Raw genomic sequence first — 18,694 nt, forward strand, 5'->3', positions numbered from 1 at the left:
CCGGATTGATTCCCGCTTTGTGTTGGTTGAAAAGGACGAGCGATTGGCAGCACGTTCCCACCAGCACTGCAAGATTAGTTTGTTAGAGCGCTTAGAAGTTAAAAATAATGTTGACTTTTAGCAAAGAGATGCCGCGTCTTAAACAGTTCTCTCGCAGCAGCAGAGGAGCCACGGCGAGAAGCATCACACTCATAGGCAAGGGTCAGGACCTGTTGTCCCTCCTTTAAACTATCATTAAAAACCACGCTTTTGTGTCACGTTTATTGTAAATAATAAGATATATACTTACAATAATTGTGTATGTAGTAGTGTATGTAGTAAAACAAACACAAATGTGGAAAACGCATTTTAAATTCAGAAATCATTTTATCTTTCCTTTGTTCTGTGACAGCTTAGCAATGAAAGGGGAGACAGAGGGGGAATAACAAGCAGGAAAGGGCTGCGGGTCGGAATCGAACCCAAAGCCTCTGCGTCAAGCCTCTATGGGCGCACGCTCTACCACTTGCCCACCCAGGCACCTGGCCCAGAAACCTATAGTTTGGTAGACTCTGTCTGATTCGGGGTTGAAGTTGCAACTTTTTTTCATTTGGTTCACACACTGCACTTTGTCAACGCGCACCAAAACATTGTGAACAAATGTCGCACGGTGGAAACGGTCGCTGGTCTATTGGACAGAATATCTGAGTGTAACTTCCTGTCTCAGAAATAATGGAGCAACACCAAATTTATCACGTCTTGGGTTTTCTGCTTTGGCTTTAATTTCTTTTTTATTTTAAAGATTATGCATTTTTAAGCCTTTATTTATGGACAGCTGAAGAAATGAAAGGGGAGAGAGAAGGGGGAACGACATGCAGCAAAGGGCCGCAGCTCGGAGTCGATCCTGGGCTCGCTGCGTCAAGGAGTAAACCTCTTTATTTGGGTGCCCGCTCTACCAACTGAGCTATCCGGGCGCCACGGCTTCAGTGTTTCTAATACTTACGAAGACGGCGAACAACGTGAGATGACGATGTCACACAAAAGACCAGCGATGTGTGCTCAGAATAGGTTATGGATCTGAAAGTTATCATCCCTTAAATCATACAGAAGTCCCTAAATTGGCTAATAAAGGCACTGTTTTTATGTTTGCTTCCTATATTTTGGATCAGATTGCATTCTCACCTAAAGTGAACCAAACTCTAGAGCTATCTGTCCTATCAAATGTAAAGGCTGAAAATGACCAAAAAATTATCAAAAAAAAAAAAGGAGTGAAAGCAACCTTAATGCCATTGATAAGAATATTTTGCACTTAATAATCTTTTTTGAACAGTTTAGAGCTTCACCTCAGCAGCAATCTCACCTACGGCGATGAAGTCCTCCCGCTCCCCAGAGTGGGCGGGGCCGAGCGGCCCGTTGTAGAGGAGCAGCCCGCTCGCCGCCTCAGCCAGGAACTCCAGGGATATGTGGCTCTGGAAGCAAGGCATGATGGGAGGAAACCAGGCATAGCCCTGGCCGCCGAAGCTGTGTTTGGTCTGCTGGCACTCGGGACCGTCAAACATGGGAGGACACTTACACCTGAAACACGGAAGGAAAATTATTTTATCATTAAAAGATGATATTACCAACATCTCTATACAAGATGATCGTCTTCAAACCCACTCAATTTATTTCAAATTTGAGTTAAAGGTCCCATGACATGGTGCTCTTTGGATGCTTTTATATAGACCTTAGTGGTCCCCTAATACTGTATCTGAAGTCTGTTTTATATAGGCCTTAGTGGTCCCCTAATACTGTATCTGAAGTCTCTTTTATATAGACCTTAGTGGTCCCCTAATACTGTATCTGAAGTCTCTTTTATATAGACCTTAGTGGTCCCCTAATACTGTATCTGAAGTCTCTTTTATATAGACCTTAGTGGTCCCCTAATACTGTATCTGAAGTCTCTTTTATATAGACCTTAGTGGTCCCCTAATACTGTATCTGAAGTCTCTTTCCCAAAATTCAGCTTTGGTGCAGGACTACAGCCACTAGAGCCAGTCCTACAATGAGCTTTCCTTAGGATGTGCCATTTCTGTGTCTGTAGCTATTGAGGAGGAGAGAGGGGGGGGGGGCAAGGTGGAGGGTGGGGGTGTGGCCTTGACCAACTGCCACTTTTCTCGTTTGAAAGCCATGATGTCTCTCTCTCTCATGGGTGGGCCAAATTCTCTGGGCGGACAAAGCAGAGAAAGGGGAGGTAACCTTGCTCCTTATGACCTCATAAGGAGAAGATTCCTGATCGGTCCATCTGAGCTTTCATTTTCTCAAAGGCAGAGCAGGATACCCAGGGCTCGGTTTACACCGATCACCATTTCTAGCCACTGGGGGGACCATAGGCAGGCTGGGGGAACTCATATTAATGTTAAAAAACCTCATAAAGTGAAATTTTCATGCCATGGGACCTTTAAGATCAATATCTTTAAATATCCATTTGAACCAGGGGACATGATCCCTTGTCTCTTGAGAGAAAGTCTTCTGTGACATTCCTCCTTACATGGAAATTTGTCGCTCTTATACTTCGTCACCTTACTTTCTGCTCTGTTACCATCATAACTACTGCAGCCATTAGAAAGCACGGCCATTAGAAACGTTTTTTTTCGGAGGAGGACACAGTCTGAGACCCGTCCCTGCACCTACCCGTATCCCAGTGGCCCGTCCTGGCAGGTGCCCCCGTTGAGGCAGGGGTTGGTGGGGTAGGCGGCGCAGGGCAGGTGAATGGCCTCTCGGCCTCGGCAGCCGCACCGCGCCGTCGATGATGCGGCCAGCGACACCAGAGAGGTGTTTCCGGTGCTGAGAGCCACCGGGGTCTGGCTGAATGAAACCTCGCTGCTGCAGCCTCCGGACACACTGCAGTCCGTGTAGGGACACTCGTCAACGCCCACCTGAAGGATTGACACGCCCAACATGGCCTCCAACTACACGGGATGAAATAAGAGACGATACACAGAAAGGTTATGCTAAAATGCAAAAAATGAAGTGAGAAATGTTTGTACATCAAGCTAAAACCAGTACTGTAACTAATTGAAAGAACAACTAGGATAAAACTGAAACAAACTGTTAGCAAGAAGCTAACCAAACCAAAGCTAGCCTGAAACTAAAATGAAAGTTAAAGGAAAGTAAATTAACCAATAGCTAAAAAACTAGCATGAAGCTAACCAAACTAAAGCTAGCCTGAAACTAAAATGAAAGTTAAAGGAAAGTAAATTAACCAATAGCTAAAAAACTAGCATGAAGCTAACCAAACTAAAGCTAGCCTGAAACTAAAATGAAAGTTAAAGGAAAGTAAATTAACCAATAGCTAAAAAACTAGCATGAAGCTAACCAAACTAAAGCTAGCCTGAAACTAAAATGAAAGTTAAAGGAAAGTAAATTAACCAATAGCTAAAAAACTAGCTTGAAGCTAACTAAAACTAGATGAAACAACAGGAAAGAAAGGTCGCAGGTCGGAATTCTACGTTAACCTTACAATAAAAGACAAAAGTCGTCTTTCCAAAATTGTCAAAAAGGCCAGTATGATAATTGACATACAGCAGCTCTCGCTCACAAAGATCTTTGATGGACATGTTTTGCAGAAGACACAGTAAATCTTGTCAAGCTCTGCGTGACCACCCAATTTCGGAGGAATTGAAACACTGAAAACGGGTCCCACACCTTTCAAGGGTTAAAAATTTTACTTACGTAAAAGTATGTAAGTATCATCAGGAAAATGTACTGTATTAAAAGTAAAAATACTCAATGCAGGTCTCATCATCTCAGCTGGACTTGTAGTCCGTTATATTGTCGGCTAGTTTACTTTAGAATCAAACATCAGATTTTATAAACTACATGTGTTTAGTGTGCAAAAATCTAAATTTGAAAAGTAACTAAAGCTGTCTGATGAATGTAGTGGATTAAAAAGTACAATATTTCTCTCTGAAATGTAGCGGAGTAGAAGGAGAAATGAAAAGAATGTAAAGTAGCTCAACATTTGTACTTAAGTACAGTACTTGAGTAAATGTATTCAGTTACATTCGTCCACTGAGCTGGGGTGAATATAAAGGAAACTAAAAGTAACACCAAACTAACAAACTTCTTTTGAAGTTGCGAGCTCTGTTTGAACTTAATAGAGAATGACAGCAGCTCTCTTTGAACTAATGTCTACCTGCATCAGTGGTATCTGAATTTACTCGCTTCCCCTTAATGTTAGTTATTCACTTTGGTGTGTTTCTCCGTCATTTTAAGTTTTGCTGTCATTCCCTTTCTGTTGCCAAAATTCACCCGTTTCCCTGCTTGTCATCTCGACTCCTTTTCTCTCGTTTTGTCATTATGGGGGAGAGGTTTTCATCAGAGTCCCTCAGGGCTTCCCGTCTCTCTCCAACTGTGTGTGTTTCTTTTGGAGTTCAGTTATTCAGCTGACACTCTCATCCTCGGCGACTTACACTCCCCAGGCGCGGCCTCAGTTTCTGGTCTCCGGAGCAAGTTTGAACTTTATCTTATAATGTATTCATCCGACATTCTTGTTCTAAATCAGCCGAGATACTTTTCCTTTTAACCTGCGACAATTAAAGACACTTTCCTTTCTTCTGCAGCATTTGATCCTCCAGTTATTTTTAAATCACACTGTGTGTGCTTTCTACTGGTATGTTGTTATGAGGGCCTTTTTTATGGGTTTTGATGGCACCACAGAATGAGATGTGCTCAACTGAAGACGTCCCGACACCCTGACAGGACAGGGAACTGACCTGGCACTTCATTTTGCAGATTTTTTTGTGTTTTAGCATTTCTTTTTCTGCCTTTAATGGACAGGAGAGCTGGGTGAGAGAGGCGGGAAGACATGCAGGAAATCGTCACAGGTCGGACTCGAACTCTGGACCACTGCGTCGAGGCATAAACCTCTACATATAATGTGCGCCTGCTCTACCCACTGCGCCAACCCGGCCGCGTGTCTTTACTCTTTAATTAGCTTGGTTTATTTTTATTAGTGCTTTGCCGTTTCTTTTTCTTCTCCCTTTCATGAATCCTTTGGCAGTCTTATCAACAAAAACCCAGCTGATAGTTTTGATATTACTTGCTCTGTTGTCTGCATGTGTGTGTGTGTGTGTGTGTGTGTGTGTGCTTTACATGTGCATTTACACGGTTCACCGACTGTCATCCCATTCCTGCCTCTTACAGTTACTGACCTCAGGTCAGCAGCTGCTCTTAAGCTTTTAATGGATCTTAAATATTCATAAACATGTTTACATTGAGTGTATCACACGGGCAGCCGCTTGCTCGAGTGACATGTCCTCTTTTCAGTGTTTAACCCATGTATTTAACCTCTCCTTGCACGTGTGTTCATATGTGTGTGAAACAGAGTGTTAAGTGTCTCTAAGTGATACTACCTATTATAACGTAATGTTTAATTGACTGGGTGACGTACCCTCTGTGTGTGCACTCAGTTCATCTCCACACTGCTTTCATAGTTCACTGTGACTCAAATGTTTCTTAGAGTTCCTCTTGTTACTTACACTGTACAGCACACGTGTCAAACTCGAGGCCTGCGGGGCCAAATCCGGCCCCTCGCAAGATTTGATCCGGCCCGCGTATCAATTTAGGTTCACAATAGATTTTGGCCCGCCTAGTTGTGCGCAGAAACCAAAAAGACGGGAAACTCTTTTTAAACTGTAATTATGCGACACTAAAAGCAGAATTTGGCAGATTTGCCGACTTTGAGACTCAGGAATTCCCACAGAAGCGGAAAGTTATCATGTTTAGGCTGGGAAACAGGTTGCTGTAAAAAAATCATGTCATGAATTTAGACTAGAGCTGGGCAATATATCGATATCATATCGATATCGTGATTTGAGACTAGATTTCTTCTTAGATTTTGGATATCGTAATATGGCTTAAGTGTTGTCTTATCCTGGTTGTAAAGGCTGCATTACAGTAAAGTGATGTCATTTTCTCAACTTACCAGACTGCTGTAACTGCTCTATTATTTGCCTTTACCTACTTAATTATTAGATCCACATTACTGATGATTATTTATCAAAACTCTCATTGTTTATTTTGTGAAAGCACCAATAGTCAACACTACAATATCGCTGCGGTATCGATATCGAGGTATTTGGTCCAAAATATTGTGATATTTGATTTTCTCCATATCGCCCAGCCCTAATTTAGGCTGTTTTAATGTAACAAACAAAGAGCCAAACATTGCCAAAAGGGCCATGTTTCTGGCCGAACAGCTGATTAGGGGCGTGATGAAAGGTAAAAGGTACTTTGTTGTCACATACACATACATGTAGCAAAATTCATTCTCTGCATTTTAAACCCATCCCTCAAGGGAGCAGTGGGCAGCCATTTACAGCGCCCGGGGACCATCTCCAGATGTGAGCCAGTGCCTTGATCAAGGGCACTGACTGGGGGACCTAATCTTCATGTTTCTGATGGTGGGGGTAGGGTTGCACGATATTGAAAAGTTTTGGGAAAATGCATCAAAATAGATTCACAACAATATAGTGCACACTGAGACTTATGTACGGCTCCGTAGTGCGGCTGGACCACAGGTTGGTCGTGGATGAAAAATTTTCAATATTTCCGACTCCAAACTCTTAAAAAATGCGATGGAATATGCAGGATATTTATGCAATTTTATGCGATGAAATTGCGGGAAAAGAAAAGTGATTTCCCCCCCAACACCCTGCTTTTTGTAACGTTCCCATGGCAACAGGGGAAAATGGCTGCTCTTGTGTGAAGTAAACGCAACATTTTTCAACTTTCTGCTTAGATATATGTGACTTTTTTGCAACGAAAATGCTGGGATTAACATGCAAGCCCCGCATATTTTGTGCGGAAATCGGCAATTTATGCAGCAAAAGTGCGGCGTATTTGAAAAAATGCGCACCCCCTTCCCTAAATAAATATGCGGACTTTGGCTGATTATGCGTTGAATTATGCGATCGCATAATCACGTTTTTCTGGAGGGACTGGTTTATGAAGTTGCGAGATAGCTACCGGTGAGAAATAGATGCGCTCCATAGGGTTTGTCACATAGTGGCCCCGTGCGCTGACGTGCACTAACAAGTGCACGTGGCACGGTAACTGGCCAATGAGACGTGACCATTACAGCGTTTGAGGCGGGCTCTAAATCAAACACAACTAAGCCACACAGCCAATGGACGGGACGCAGCGCTCCACAAAATAAACTAAATATTGCATACTTATCGCGACACTTTCGATATAATATTGCGCAAAGTGATATCGTGATAATGATATTGAGTCGATATATCATGCAGCCCTAGGTGGGGGAAACCGGAGCACCGGGAGGAAACCAGACATGGGGAGAACCTGCGGCCCTTTGCTGCATGTCATCCCCCTCTCTCTCCCCTTTCATGTCTTTCTCTGTCAAAACGAAAGGCCGAAAATGCACAAAAAATAATCTTCGTTTATTTGAAGAGATTCTTTTTTTTAATTGATTTCGTTATTTTGATGTAGGATTTTCTTTTTAAAAATCTAATTATTACGTTTTTATTTAGTTTTAAAATATAAAATACAATTTCAGTTGCACTTTTGATGAAGTGGACACATCACAGCTGTTGTTTTGCACAGTTTAAAGAAATATAAAGAAAGAGAAGAGTTAATAGGGTCAGGCTCTAACTCTCTCCTCACCGTGGCTGTGTTTGCCGCCACGTAGCCGTGCAGCTTCTCTGCCTTGTAGTACGGCGAGCCGTGAGCAGCAAACCACACGTTGAGCGCCTTCACGCCGCGCTGGCCGGCGTCGCCTGCAGAAAAGATCTGGACGTTTCCCGGCAACGTCTCCAGGAGGTCGGCTAACATCCGACCCAGACGGGAGTATCGACTCTCCTCACCTCCACTGCTGCTGAAAAACTCCTCCACCGTCAGATCTGGAGGAAGAGAAGAAGGGCCCACATGTTTATTTCATAGAAGTAATATATATATATATATATATATATATGTACACACATACTTCAGGGGAAATTGTCAGCAGGGCAGATAGAGACATAATAAGATAAATGAAAAGGTGAAAAAGACAAAAAAAGAAACAAAGAAGAGAAAGAATAGAAGAGAGAAGGAAAGAAAGAGAAAAAGAACAGAAAATATAAGGAAAGAAAGAAAGAAAGAAATGGGGCACAAGAAGAGACAAGAGAAGACATGAAAAGAACTGGGCGTTATTACCCATCATGCATCAGTGTGTACCATCAGTTATTACTCATCATGCATCTCCGTCTGTTTCTGCTGATGATGCATCACGTGTATCAGTGTTTATCATCAGAGTTGACAGAGGCTGACATTTTTCTGTAATTATTTTGACTGTGATACTGTTTTATGTTTAAATGTAGATGTAAATGTTTTATATTATTTTAAATTTTATCTGTACAGCACTTTGTGCAACGTTGGCTGCTTTTAAAGTGCTTTATAAATAAATTTGATTGATTGATTGATTGATTGAGTTGTTACCCATCATGCATCAGTGTGTATCATCAGAGTTGTTACCCATCATGCATCAGTGTGTATCATCTGAGTTGTTACCCATCATGCATCAGTGTGTATCAGTGTCTATCATCAGAGTTGTTACCCATCATGCATCAGTCTGTATCAGTGTGTATCATCAGAGTTGTTACCCATTATGCATCAGTGTGTATCAGTGTGTATTATCAGAGTTGTTACCCATCATGCATCAGTGTGTATCATCAGAGTTGTTATCCATCATGCATCAGTGTGTATCAGTGTCTATCATCAGAGTTGTTACCCATCATGCATCAGTCTGTATCAGTGTGTATCATCAGAGTTGTTACCCATCATGCATCAGTGTGTATCAGTGTGTATTATCAGAGTTGTTACCCATCATACATCAGTGTGTATCATCAGAGTTGTTACCCATCATGCATCAGTGTGTATCAGTGTGTATCATCAGAGTTGTTACCCATCATGCATCAGTGTGTATCAGTGTGTATCATCAGAGTTGTTACCCATCATGCATCAGTGTGTATCAGTGGACTGTGGGACTCACTGTTGATGCGGAGGGAGGCGGCGTTCGTCAGGGCGTCCTGCTGCAGCCGCCTGACCTCTACCTGAGCCGTGGAGGTGGCGTCGGGCCAGGTGCGGTCCGACACGCGCACCTGCAGCTGGTAGGACCCCGGGGGAGCCCCCTCCCTGATGCTGAGCGTCCCGGAGCTCTGGTTCAGACCAAACCACCTGAGACAGGCGCAGAGAGAGAGACGCTTTATGTTTTAGGGGCCTCCTTGGTGTTTCTCCTGTATTGATTAGATCTGGGTATAGTTAGATACCGGTTCCGATACCAATAACGTGACTTTGATCCCGGTTCCTGAACTTTTTTCGATACCAATTTTATAAAATCCATTAAAAAAAACAAAAAAAACAACATTACACATTAAGGCAAAAATCTTTTTTTTCTGCTCCTACTACTTATTTTTTATTTTATTGGTTTATTTGATAGGGACCATGCATATTTATGAACATTGTTGTATAAAAAAAAACATGTAAATATGCCAGAATTTGTAAAAATAACTACTTATCATCTGTAGTCCCTAGGGAGGTCACCTAGGACTAACATAACACACAAGACACAAGACAGCCAGCAGTCATAGAGCACTCATTCATTAGAAATTAAAAGGTACACATAATGGAGAACTGCATTCAATTTAACAGTGAGCCCCGTCTCTGTGTAACAATTTTCCCACGTGGTCTCTATGACGTGTACCGTCAGACAGCCAATCACAGACATTATTAGATCTTGGTAGAAGCATGCTGCGTGCTTATTGGCTCACTGATTCAGATTAGATTTACTCCTCAAGTATTGAATTTGGGTATTGAATGACAAGGCTGTTTTCGATACTCCATACTTTAGAGGCAATTCGGTCGGTGCCTAAAAAGTATTGAATTCAGTACCCAGCCCTATTGGTGGGAGTGTAACACTACACTGATCTGGATCGATATATATATATATATATATATATATATCGATTAAATCCTCAATCCAATATTATCGATACAAAGGGAAAATATCGATACATGTCGTCATCTTTAAGATGTGCCTTTATTTTGAAATTCCCACTTCATATTTATTCTTTTTATCAAAAAGAGTAGTTTAGTTTTAATTTAAATGGCTTAAGGAGCTTGGCCATTAAAGTGACTATTCATATTTCAGTTGCTTTTTATAAATATGTATAAATGTAACTGATCATCTCGTATCGCAGGCCCCTGAATTGAATCAAAATCGTATCGGGGCAGACTTTGTGATATCAGTTAATATTTTTATCGTTGTACAAAGAATCAATATACATTAACTGTTTTTTTACGATCTGGTTGGCATTTCTTCAGATATGTGGTGTGTGTATATAGTCTGCTGTCACCTGTGTTCTCTTGATTGGACAAGACAACATTCTCCTCAGGGAGACAACAAAGTCTTATCTTTTCTTACAAACAAGCTTCTGCTTTGTACCTTTTGAAAGGTATCGGTCATTTGTCACAAATTTGTTACAAGCACCCTAAGCACTCAGGTTAAACGTGTCATAAAACAGAAGGTATTTTCTGCCTTGAGCGATTTTAAGGCTAGTGATGACCATGTGAAGGCGGAGGACACGATAGATGAAAGAGATGAGTGATCTGGGAAACCTGCACAACTGGAATATTTGAAACCCTGTAACATTGTGTGAGATTACATTAAAACAAGAAAAATTTCATCCATGAGAATAAATATTTAAAAGGTCCCATGGCATGAAAATTTCACTTTATGAGGTTTTTTAACATTAATATGCGTTCCCCCAGCCTGCCTATGGTCCCCCAGTGGCTAGAAATGGCGATAGGTGTAAACTGAACCCTGGGTATCCTGCTCTGCCTTTGAGAAAATGAAGTTACAGTATTAGGGGACCACTAAGGCCTATATAAAAGAGACTTCAGATACAGTATTAGGGGACCACTAAGGTCTATATAAAAGAGACTTCAGATACAGTATTAGGGGACCACTAAGGTCTATATAAAAGAGACTTCAAATACAGTATTAGGGGACCACTAAGGCCTATATAAAAGAGACTTAAGATACAGTATTAGGGGACCACTAAGATCTATATAAAAGATACTTCAGATACAGTATTAGGGGACCAATAAGGTCTATATAAAAGCATCCAAAGAGCACCTTGTCATGGGACCTTTAAAAGTTTGAAATATTTTATTTCTCATGTTTTCGCCCCACATCAATAGAGGTGCCCGATGCCTACGATGTTTATTGCCAACAGTGGTGGAAGAAGTATTCAGATAATTTACTTCAGTAAAAGTACTAATACCACACTTTAAAAATACTCTGTTCATTTCTTTATTTACATTTTGTCAAAAAGAAAACTCAATGGCAAACGTTGGACTCCTCGGCTGTGAACTGCTCTTGGTGTGCACCCATGGATGTATTAACAGCGTGCGCCTAGCAAATCCGCCATTACAATGGCAATCCGCCATGGAACAAGCGCGCCTGCTTTTAAAGGGAATGTGAGATAACGCTCTGATTGGTTTCTTGCACGTTACGCCCAAACCACACCTATGAGAAATGTAGCTACTTCAGACCAACCCATTTTAGATTTGCGTTGGGCGCAAGAGTCATTTATCCCGCCGGTATATTAGCAACAGCGCCATGGATCCGCCCACAAAGCTACTTGCGTTTGGCATTTCATACCATTAAAACAGGGCCCTTACTGCGTTATATTCATTTCATTAAAGTTGTTAATTATAGTTTCCTTTACAGTGCCATCCTTTCCTTTACTGCTGAGCGATCCCAATTTGTTAACATTAACAATAAACCCTCCAAGTACGCTAAAGTTCCACAAGGCTCAGTGCTTGGACCAATTGTATTCTACTTATATATGCTTCCTCTAGGCAATATTATTAGGAAACACTCAATTAACTTCACTGTTATGCAGACGACACCCAATTATATCTGTCAATTAAGCCAGACGAAAGTGGTCAGTTAGCTATACTTCAAGCGTGCATTAAAGATATAAAATCATGGATGACCTACAATTTCCTGATGTTAAACTAAAAAAAAACTGAAGTTATTGTGCTGGGCCCTAAACACCTCCGAACTTCAGTATCTAAAGACAAAGCTACTCTGGATGGTATTGCCCTGGGAGCCAGAGCCTTCAACTATTAGGCTCCTCTCCTATGGAAACAGCTCCCAATCTGGGTTCGGGGGGCAGAAACTGTCACCGCATTCAAGAATGAACTTAAAACTCTCCTATTTGATAAAGCTTATAGTTAGGGAGTGAGGAGTTGCAGCGTCTGCCTAACCAGGCCCACCTGCTTCTCTTCATAGTCGTCAGATTAATAATATAACAAAAGTAGAGGGAGACAGGCCAGCACAGCCCGATCTGGCAGGGGAGAGTTCCAAGCCCGAACAGGCTCCTCTCCTTTGACCGGTCTCTCTTAGTTACGCTGTTATAGTTCTAGACTGCTGGGGAATTCCTACGTCCATCCATGCTCTGCTGGGCCACGCTACATCCTGTAACGCCCTGCAGCGCCCTGATATGACATGAACTACTACGACTACCATTTGAAGTCACTGTTCCATTATTAATGTGACTATTATTGCCACTGTTCATCACAGCCCCAACCGGCACCGTAAGACACCACCTACCAAGAGCCTGGGTCTGTCCGAGGTTTCTTCCTAAAAGGTTTTCCTCGCCACTGTCGCACTGCTTGCTCTTGAGGGAATTACTGTAATTGTTGGGGCTTTGTAAATTATAGTGTGGTCTAGTCCTACTCTATCTGTAAAGTGTCTTGATAACTTGTGTTATGATTTAATACTATAAATAAAATTGAATAGATTACAAGTTACTTTATTAGTTACATTCAGCAACTGCCGACAACGCCCCCACAGCCTCAACATAAAAATGACAACCGGTTTACTGTGAGGCAGCTCGGCGTTGCCAGTAGTAGGGATCTTGTTTATTTTGGCACGAAAGAGAGTCAACCGTGTTTAAGGGCAGCATTTCCTCTACAACATACTGCCCGACCAACTTCTTCAACTCTCCCCCACTTACTGGTTTTGCACTGAAGTCCAGCTTTTGTTGTTTGGGTGGTGGGGGGGGCCTCCTGCTCTCTGCTTTGCACCACCTGCTGCGACTTGCTCTTTAAATTGGACTGCAGTGCTGCTACACCAAATGTTTCTTCAAATGTGACGTAGTGTTTTTGTAGCTAGATAGCACTTTGTCGCCACCAGCACAGAGTGTACAACGAACCTTAATATTGCCGTCTTTAGCTGACACAAACTCAAAATAGTGACTGTATTTCCATCTCTTTCCTCCCTCCATTGTTGTTTACGTTTGTGTCGCTGCATGGAACACATGACCTGTCCACATGCTGAAAACGTGACCCGTCCTCATGCTGAAAACGTGACTTGTCGCATACGTGACTTCATTCCCCAAGACGCAAGAAGAAAGCAAATATAGGCTATATATTATATATTTTTACTAAGGAAAACGACAAATAGTAACGCACAGTGACTTGGATAAATAACTTTAATCTGATTACTGGTTTGGAAATGGTAACGCGTTAGATTACTCGTTACTGAAAAAAGTGGTCCGATTAGAGTACGCGTTACTAAGTAACTCGTTACTGGCATCACTGCAGGGCACATCGTGTCATACTGAGTAGTGAAGTCTCCAATACCGGATCCTGACTACTCTGTGCGTATGAACATCACAGCAGGGCGTTGCGGATGTAAAGTGGCACTGCAGAGCATGGGTGGATGTGGCGGACGCAGCACGACGCAGGACGCGGCTGGGCATTGCAGGAAAAACATAAGGACTCCGGGGTAAACTCCCCAGAGTACTTTTTGTGTTACTAAAGCCTTTCCCAATGTTCTTTTCCTAAACCCCCCCCCCCCACGCATGTGACGTTCTTGCGATAGTACGTCACGTTCTTGCAATAACACACAACGCCACGTGGTGTGTATGTTTACATCAGCTGTATACAGCGTAGACATACATGTGGATAGCTCAAAATGCGTACAGATAACACGCCACTTTCGAAAAGCGAAATGGCGTGTTATCTGTTGTATGTTTACGCAACAACATGATGCCATGTTGAAGGAAAAGGATCACTGTTTGGATTAAAACACTCCCCAGACACAAACACTTGTTTTCTGGATGAAAGTCTTTTGATTTCCCTGTAACATGAACTCTGCTCCCCAGCTTGAAAGCGCTGTTATAGGAGCCGGACGTCCACCCTGACCTCCTTCCTACGAGGTCCACAGCGCTCTTATACAACAGCAGTCAATGTGGTGTGTTCAGCAATAAATATGTTAAATACATTTGAATTACAGTGCTTAACTTATCAGAAACAATATGTAGGACTGGTTCATGAGAACAGCCTGCTAAATCACATGAGGTCTAACGAGAGAAATATGCATGTCAAAAATGTAAAATATATATTTAGTGGATACACCTGAAGCTAAAGTGCTGACCTCCATAAAGTCTGACAGCTCCCCATCCTCTCGTTCTGACAGAGCTGCAGCGGAGGTGGCAGGAGGCGCAGATCACTAAGGTCTAAAAGAGCAGATGAAAACCCAGCCCTCATCACTATGGCCTGGAATAATTAAAGACTGCTCCCCTTTTTGATCGATTACATGGTATGTATGAATTTAATTTGTCTTGAATAGATGTATTTCTTTAAGTCTGAGGGGATTTGATCCTATGGATAATTCAGCTTTTCTCAGAGTTAAAAATGTAAAGTTTGTCCTGCGGGCTGTCATTAAAATCTAAAGGCTGCATCCTGTCAGGAGCAGGAATGTGATCAGGAAAGTTATAATTGATATTTTAACCTACGTCAAGAGACAAAGTATGAATCATGACTCGTCACAGTTTTGTCTGGTTGTTTCCTCAGATGGTTCCTGACTTAAGCTTCGTCCCCATAAAGAGCCTGAGATGTCACTGAGCATGATTGTTTATCTTAGCGCTGTGCTTGTGCTATGTTAATGTGGGTTCTCTGATTAATACATGTATTCCAGAATAGGCTATAGATCATGATTTATTGGGAGAAACCAAGCAATTCTATGTAGAATCAGACACTCAGACCCCATATAGACCGGGGAATGGTCCTTTGTTTCATAACCACATTTTTCATTGGCAGTCAAAGTGACTTAACGTTAACTGACTCCTTGAAATGTACACAGCCTAAATGCTACCTCGTGAATGCAGAAACAGAATTTCTGAGTTTTGGTGACGTGAAGTTAAAAGAAGCTTTGCAGCGAGAAGCTTTTGAGATCCAGTGGAAGGAAAATACTGATGTGAATGTCAACATTCAGATTGAAGTTACTACAAATGACGGTTGTCAGTTAAACTGTGGCTGTAATTACACTGAGACATGCTGTTGTACCTTTTATTATGGTATGACTGTTAGAAAAATAAAAATGATGAAAACAAAACAAGAGTTTCAGTCCTTTATTCATTTGTCTTTTCTCTTTAACTTTAGCCAAATCTTTGGCATCAGAACCTATTTGTTTGCTCATTATTGGTTTTATTTACATTGTTTAGACCAGGGGTCGTCAACTACTTTTTTTATTTTTTTGTTTTTTTTTCCCCCAAGGGCCAGAATTTTTCTAAGCAGACACTCTGGGGGCCGGACTTTCAAATAAGGAAAATAAAATTAATTTATACCTAATACGCCTATTCTTGTTTGAAATTTCCACTTTCTTTCTGAATTAATGCTATTCTTTTTTTAATTTAAATTTTTTTTTTTTTACATGTATTAGTGTGATCAAACTCATACATACTGATAACTGGCTCTTTAACTAGAAAATGATCTCAGACTAGGAGGCAGTTCACTGAGGAGTGATGGTTACAGTCTGTGATAATGGTAACATTATTGTAGTATGCAGCGTCCTGATTGGTGGAAAATGCTTGCAGAAAGAAATGGCTGTTAAACATGTCACTGTCAAAGATGTGGGAAAGCCCAGCTTTAATGATGAATGACTGCAGGCAATGCACTCATGTATGCCTCATTTACAATGAAAGATGCTGTTGCAAAATAATACAACCAGCATCATCAAGAATGAAGAACTCGCGTCATTCATGTGCATATTAAGTATCTTAAGTATCTGTCCACATGTATCTGTTTTTGGTCTTATAATAGCCTACCTCCATAGATTTACTGCTCTAGCGGAGAGTTTGGTTTGTTCAGCCAGCACTGAGGTTTACAAGAATTTGTCCACATTTCCAGATTCCCGCCAAACTTAGAAAGTTAGACTACAAACCGACAGCTTTTGTTTTAGTTTGTAGTTTTTGTGTTTTTAGTTTTAGCGGTGTGTGTGTGTGTTTTAACGCACACACATCCCAGCTCACCGGTGTGTGTGTTTTAATGCACACACATGCCAGCTCAGCCGTGTGTGTGGAGCTCGGGCATCGCTGCAGAGAATCCCGGCATGTGAATAGAGATGCAAATACAGGGGGCTGGGTTTTTGCTCTAAATGCTTGAAATGATAAATAACAGAACGCATTTTTTCCTCTTTACATTTTGTGAATTCATGAGTTGACGTTAACTGGTTTAGACTGTCCACCATGGTCAATATACTATATTGTTTTTTTTCAGTCTGAAATGTCTAAATGTAATCTGAAGTGACTAGGCCCCTAAGAAAGAGAGCCGGCAACCATTTCTTCCACCTTCTCCTGTGGAGTCTATATTGTATTACTTTATTACGCTTGCAGTTATTTTTCTTGCATTCCCTCGAGTATAAAACTACCCCATCTATCTCCAACGACCTATCGGAGCCTTCACTTCCTGTGAATCCACATCACAGCTCCGACATATATGACTTATGCAGGAATGGAAGGAGTACTACAATATCAAGTACTTTAAAGAAGTTTAACACAAGAAAAACGTACTGAGATAAAAGTGCATGAACAAGAGCTTATTTCCAAACCAACAAAAAAATCCATATGCTTTATTCACACGCGCCATTTTAAATTTCAGAACGAGGCTTGGTGGGTAACTGCCATGGTAGTCTTGCATTGCCACACCCTCCTCTGCAGCGCTGTGAAGGAGGGTCTGGCTAGTCCACATAGCATTCGGGGATGGGAGAAAAACGTGCTCTGGTTTATTGGCATTTCTTTAAACCAATCACAATCTTCTTGGGCGGCGCCGGACTAGTGCCTGCCCTTTTCCAAACCGTTTCCGATGATGGCTTCTCAGATGTTTCTGTGTTACAGTTTTTGCCCGTTGCTTGAACACTATAGACACATGCTTAAACCAAAGTAACATAACTTTAAGTTGTTGTTACTATACCTTAAACAAAGTGTAACCATACCTTAAACAAAAGCGCTGCTTTGCACTTTAATTGCAATTCTGTAACACACTTGCTCCTTTCTGCAACACACTTGCTCCTAGACACTACACACTATTTCATACATAAGACACTTAGTTCAACACATCTATTCAAAATACAACACACATTGGTTAATAGAAAAGACGTAGACACACACCTGAAAATACTTACAAAACTGAACACCAATCAGCCAGCTACAAAAAGGCCTCAGTTAAGCCATTTTGAGAACTTTGCAAGCATGGAGGCAGGGAGAACTAGAGGCAGAGGAAGACAGAGAGAGAGGAGGACGTGGTCAAAGAGGCCACGCAAGGACCATTATTTCGGATGACATAAGAGCAACTTTGGTGGACCATGTCATAAACCTTGGCCTGACTATGAGGGAAGCTGGGCAGAGAGTCCATCCTAATCTAAGCCGTTTCACAGTTTCATCCATAATGACTTCCGACTGGAAAACAGGTATGTCTTCAACTCTCTACTCAGACTGTATCTAGAGTATTTACAGTAATGTACCGTATCATGTTACTGTATCACAGGTATTGTATTCCAGGGTGGCTAATGCTCCTTTTCCAACAAAAGTGGTAGTTTTGTGAAACATACCGTGATAACGTGTTGAGATGTTTCAGTACTGTGTATGGTAAATACAGTAAAGTTCAGTATACACAGTACTGTAAAAAAGAAGCAAACGAGAACAATTTGTGGTTGCATTTTTCTACAGAATGGCTAGAAGACCTACTGGGGGTGGACGCCAACGCCTGTTCACCCAATAGCAGCAACTTGCCATAGTGAGCCTAGTCAGAGCAAACAATGCAATCCATCTCCACCAGCTACAGCAACAAATACTTGCAGATAGGCAAGTATTCAACAACATAAATCAAGTAAGCATTACAACTATCAGACGCATCTTGGTAAAGCACAATATGACCATGAAGCAATTGTACAGGGTCCCATTTGAGAGGAACAGTGTGAGGGTCAAAGAACTTCAACATGAATATGTACAGGTAAGTGTTTCAGTCTTTTAAATTTACAATAAAGAATGGGTGCAGTCCAGTAACAGATGAATATGTACCACTGGATTAGTACCACATAGATACATTCAGAAAGCTACACAAGTACCTGTGTGGTGGGGTGGGTCGGTTCTGTGTGTGTGGTAGTGTAGGTGTGTGCTTTGAGTAAAGCCATCCACAATATGTATTTTTTGTTACAGAGAATCTTGGACATGGATGGAGCTGCCCAGCCGCATGAATGTATTTACATTGACGAGGCTGGATTCAACCTTAGCAAAAACAGACGACGGGTACGTAATATAATTGGCCAAAGGGCAATTGTGCACGTCCCGGGGCAACCCGGGGGAAATATCACATTGTGTGCTGCCAT

At 41.7% G+C, this 18,694-nt stretch overlaps 1 protein-coding gene across 1 annotated transcript in view; it reads right to left on the reverse strand.

The window, feature by feature from the left end:
- Positions 1 to 18,694, reverse strand: part of si:dkey-22o22.2 (neural-cadherin) — a 241,089-nt gene that overhangs the window by 19,892 nt on the left and 202,503 nt on the right. The window contains exons 21-24 of the mRNA XM_039805925.1: positions 9,005 to 9,189; positions 7,642 to 7,877; positions 2,650 to 2,927; positions 1,337 to 1,551 (exon numbers count right to left, since the gene is read on the reverse strand). Coding sequence (XP_039661859.1) covers positions 1,337 to 1,551; positions 2,650 to 2,927; positions 7,642 to 7,877; positions 9,005 to 9,189 — 914 coding nt within the window. The remainder of the gene's footprint in view (positions 1 to 1,336; positions 1,552 to 2,649; positions 2,928 to 7,641; positions 7,878 to 9,004; positions 9,190 to 18,694) is intronic.

Source organism: Perca fluviatilis, chromosome 7 (genome assembly GCF_010015445.1).
Source record: "Perca fluviatilis chromosome 7, GENO_Pfluv_1.0, whole genome shotgun sequence".
Lineage (NCBI taxonomy): Eukaryota > Metazoa > Chordata > Actinopteri > Perciformes > Percidae > Perca > Perca fluviatilis.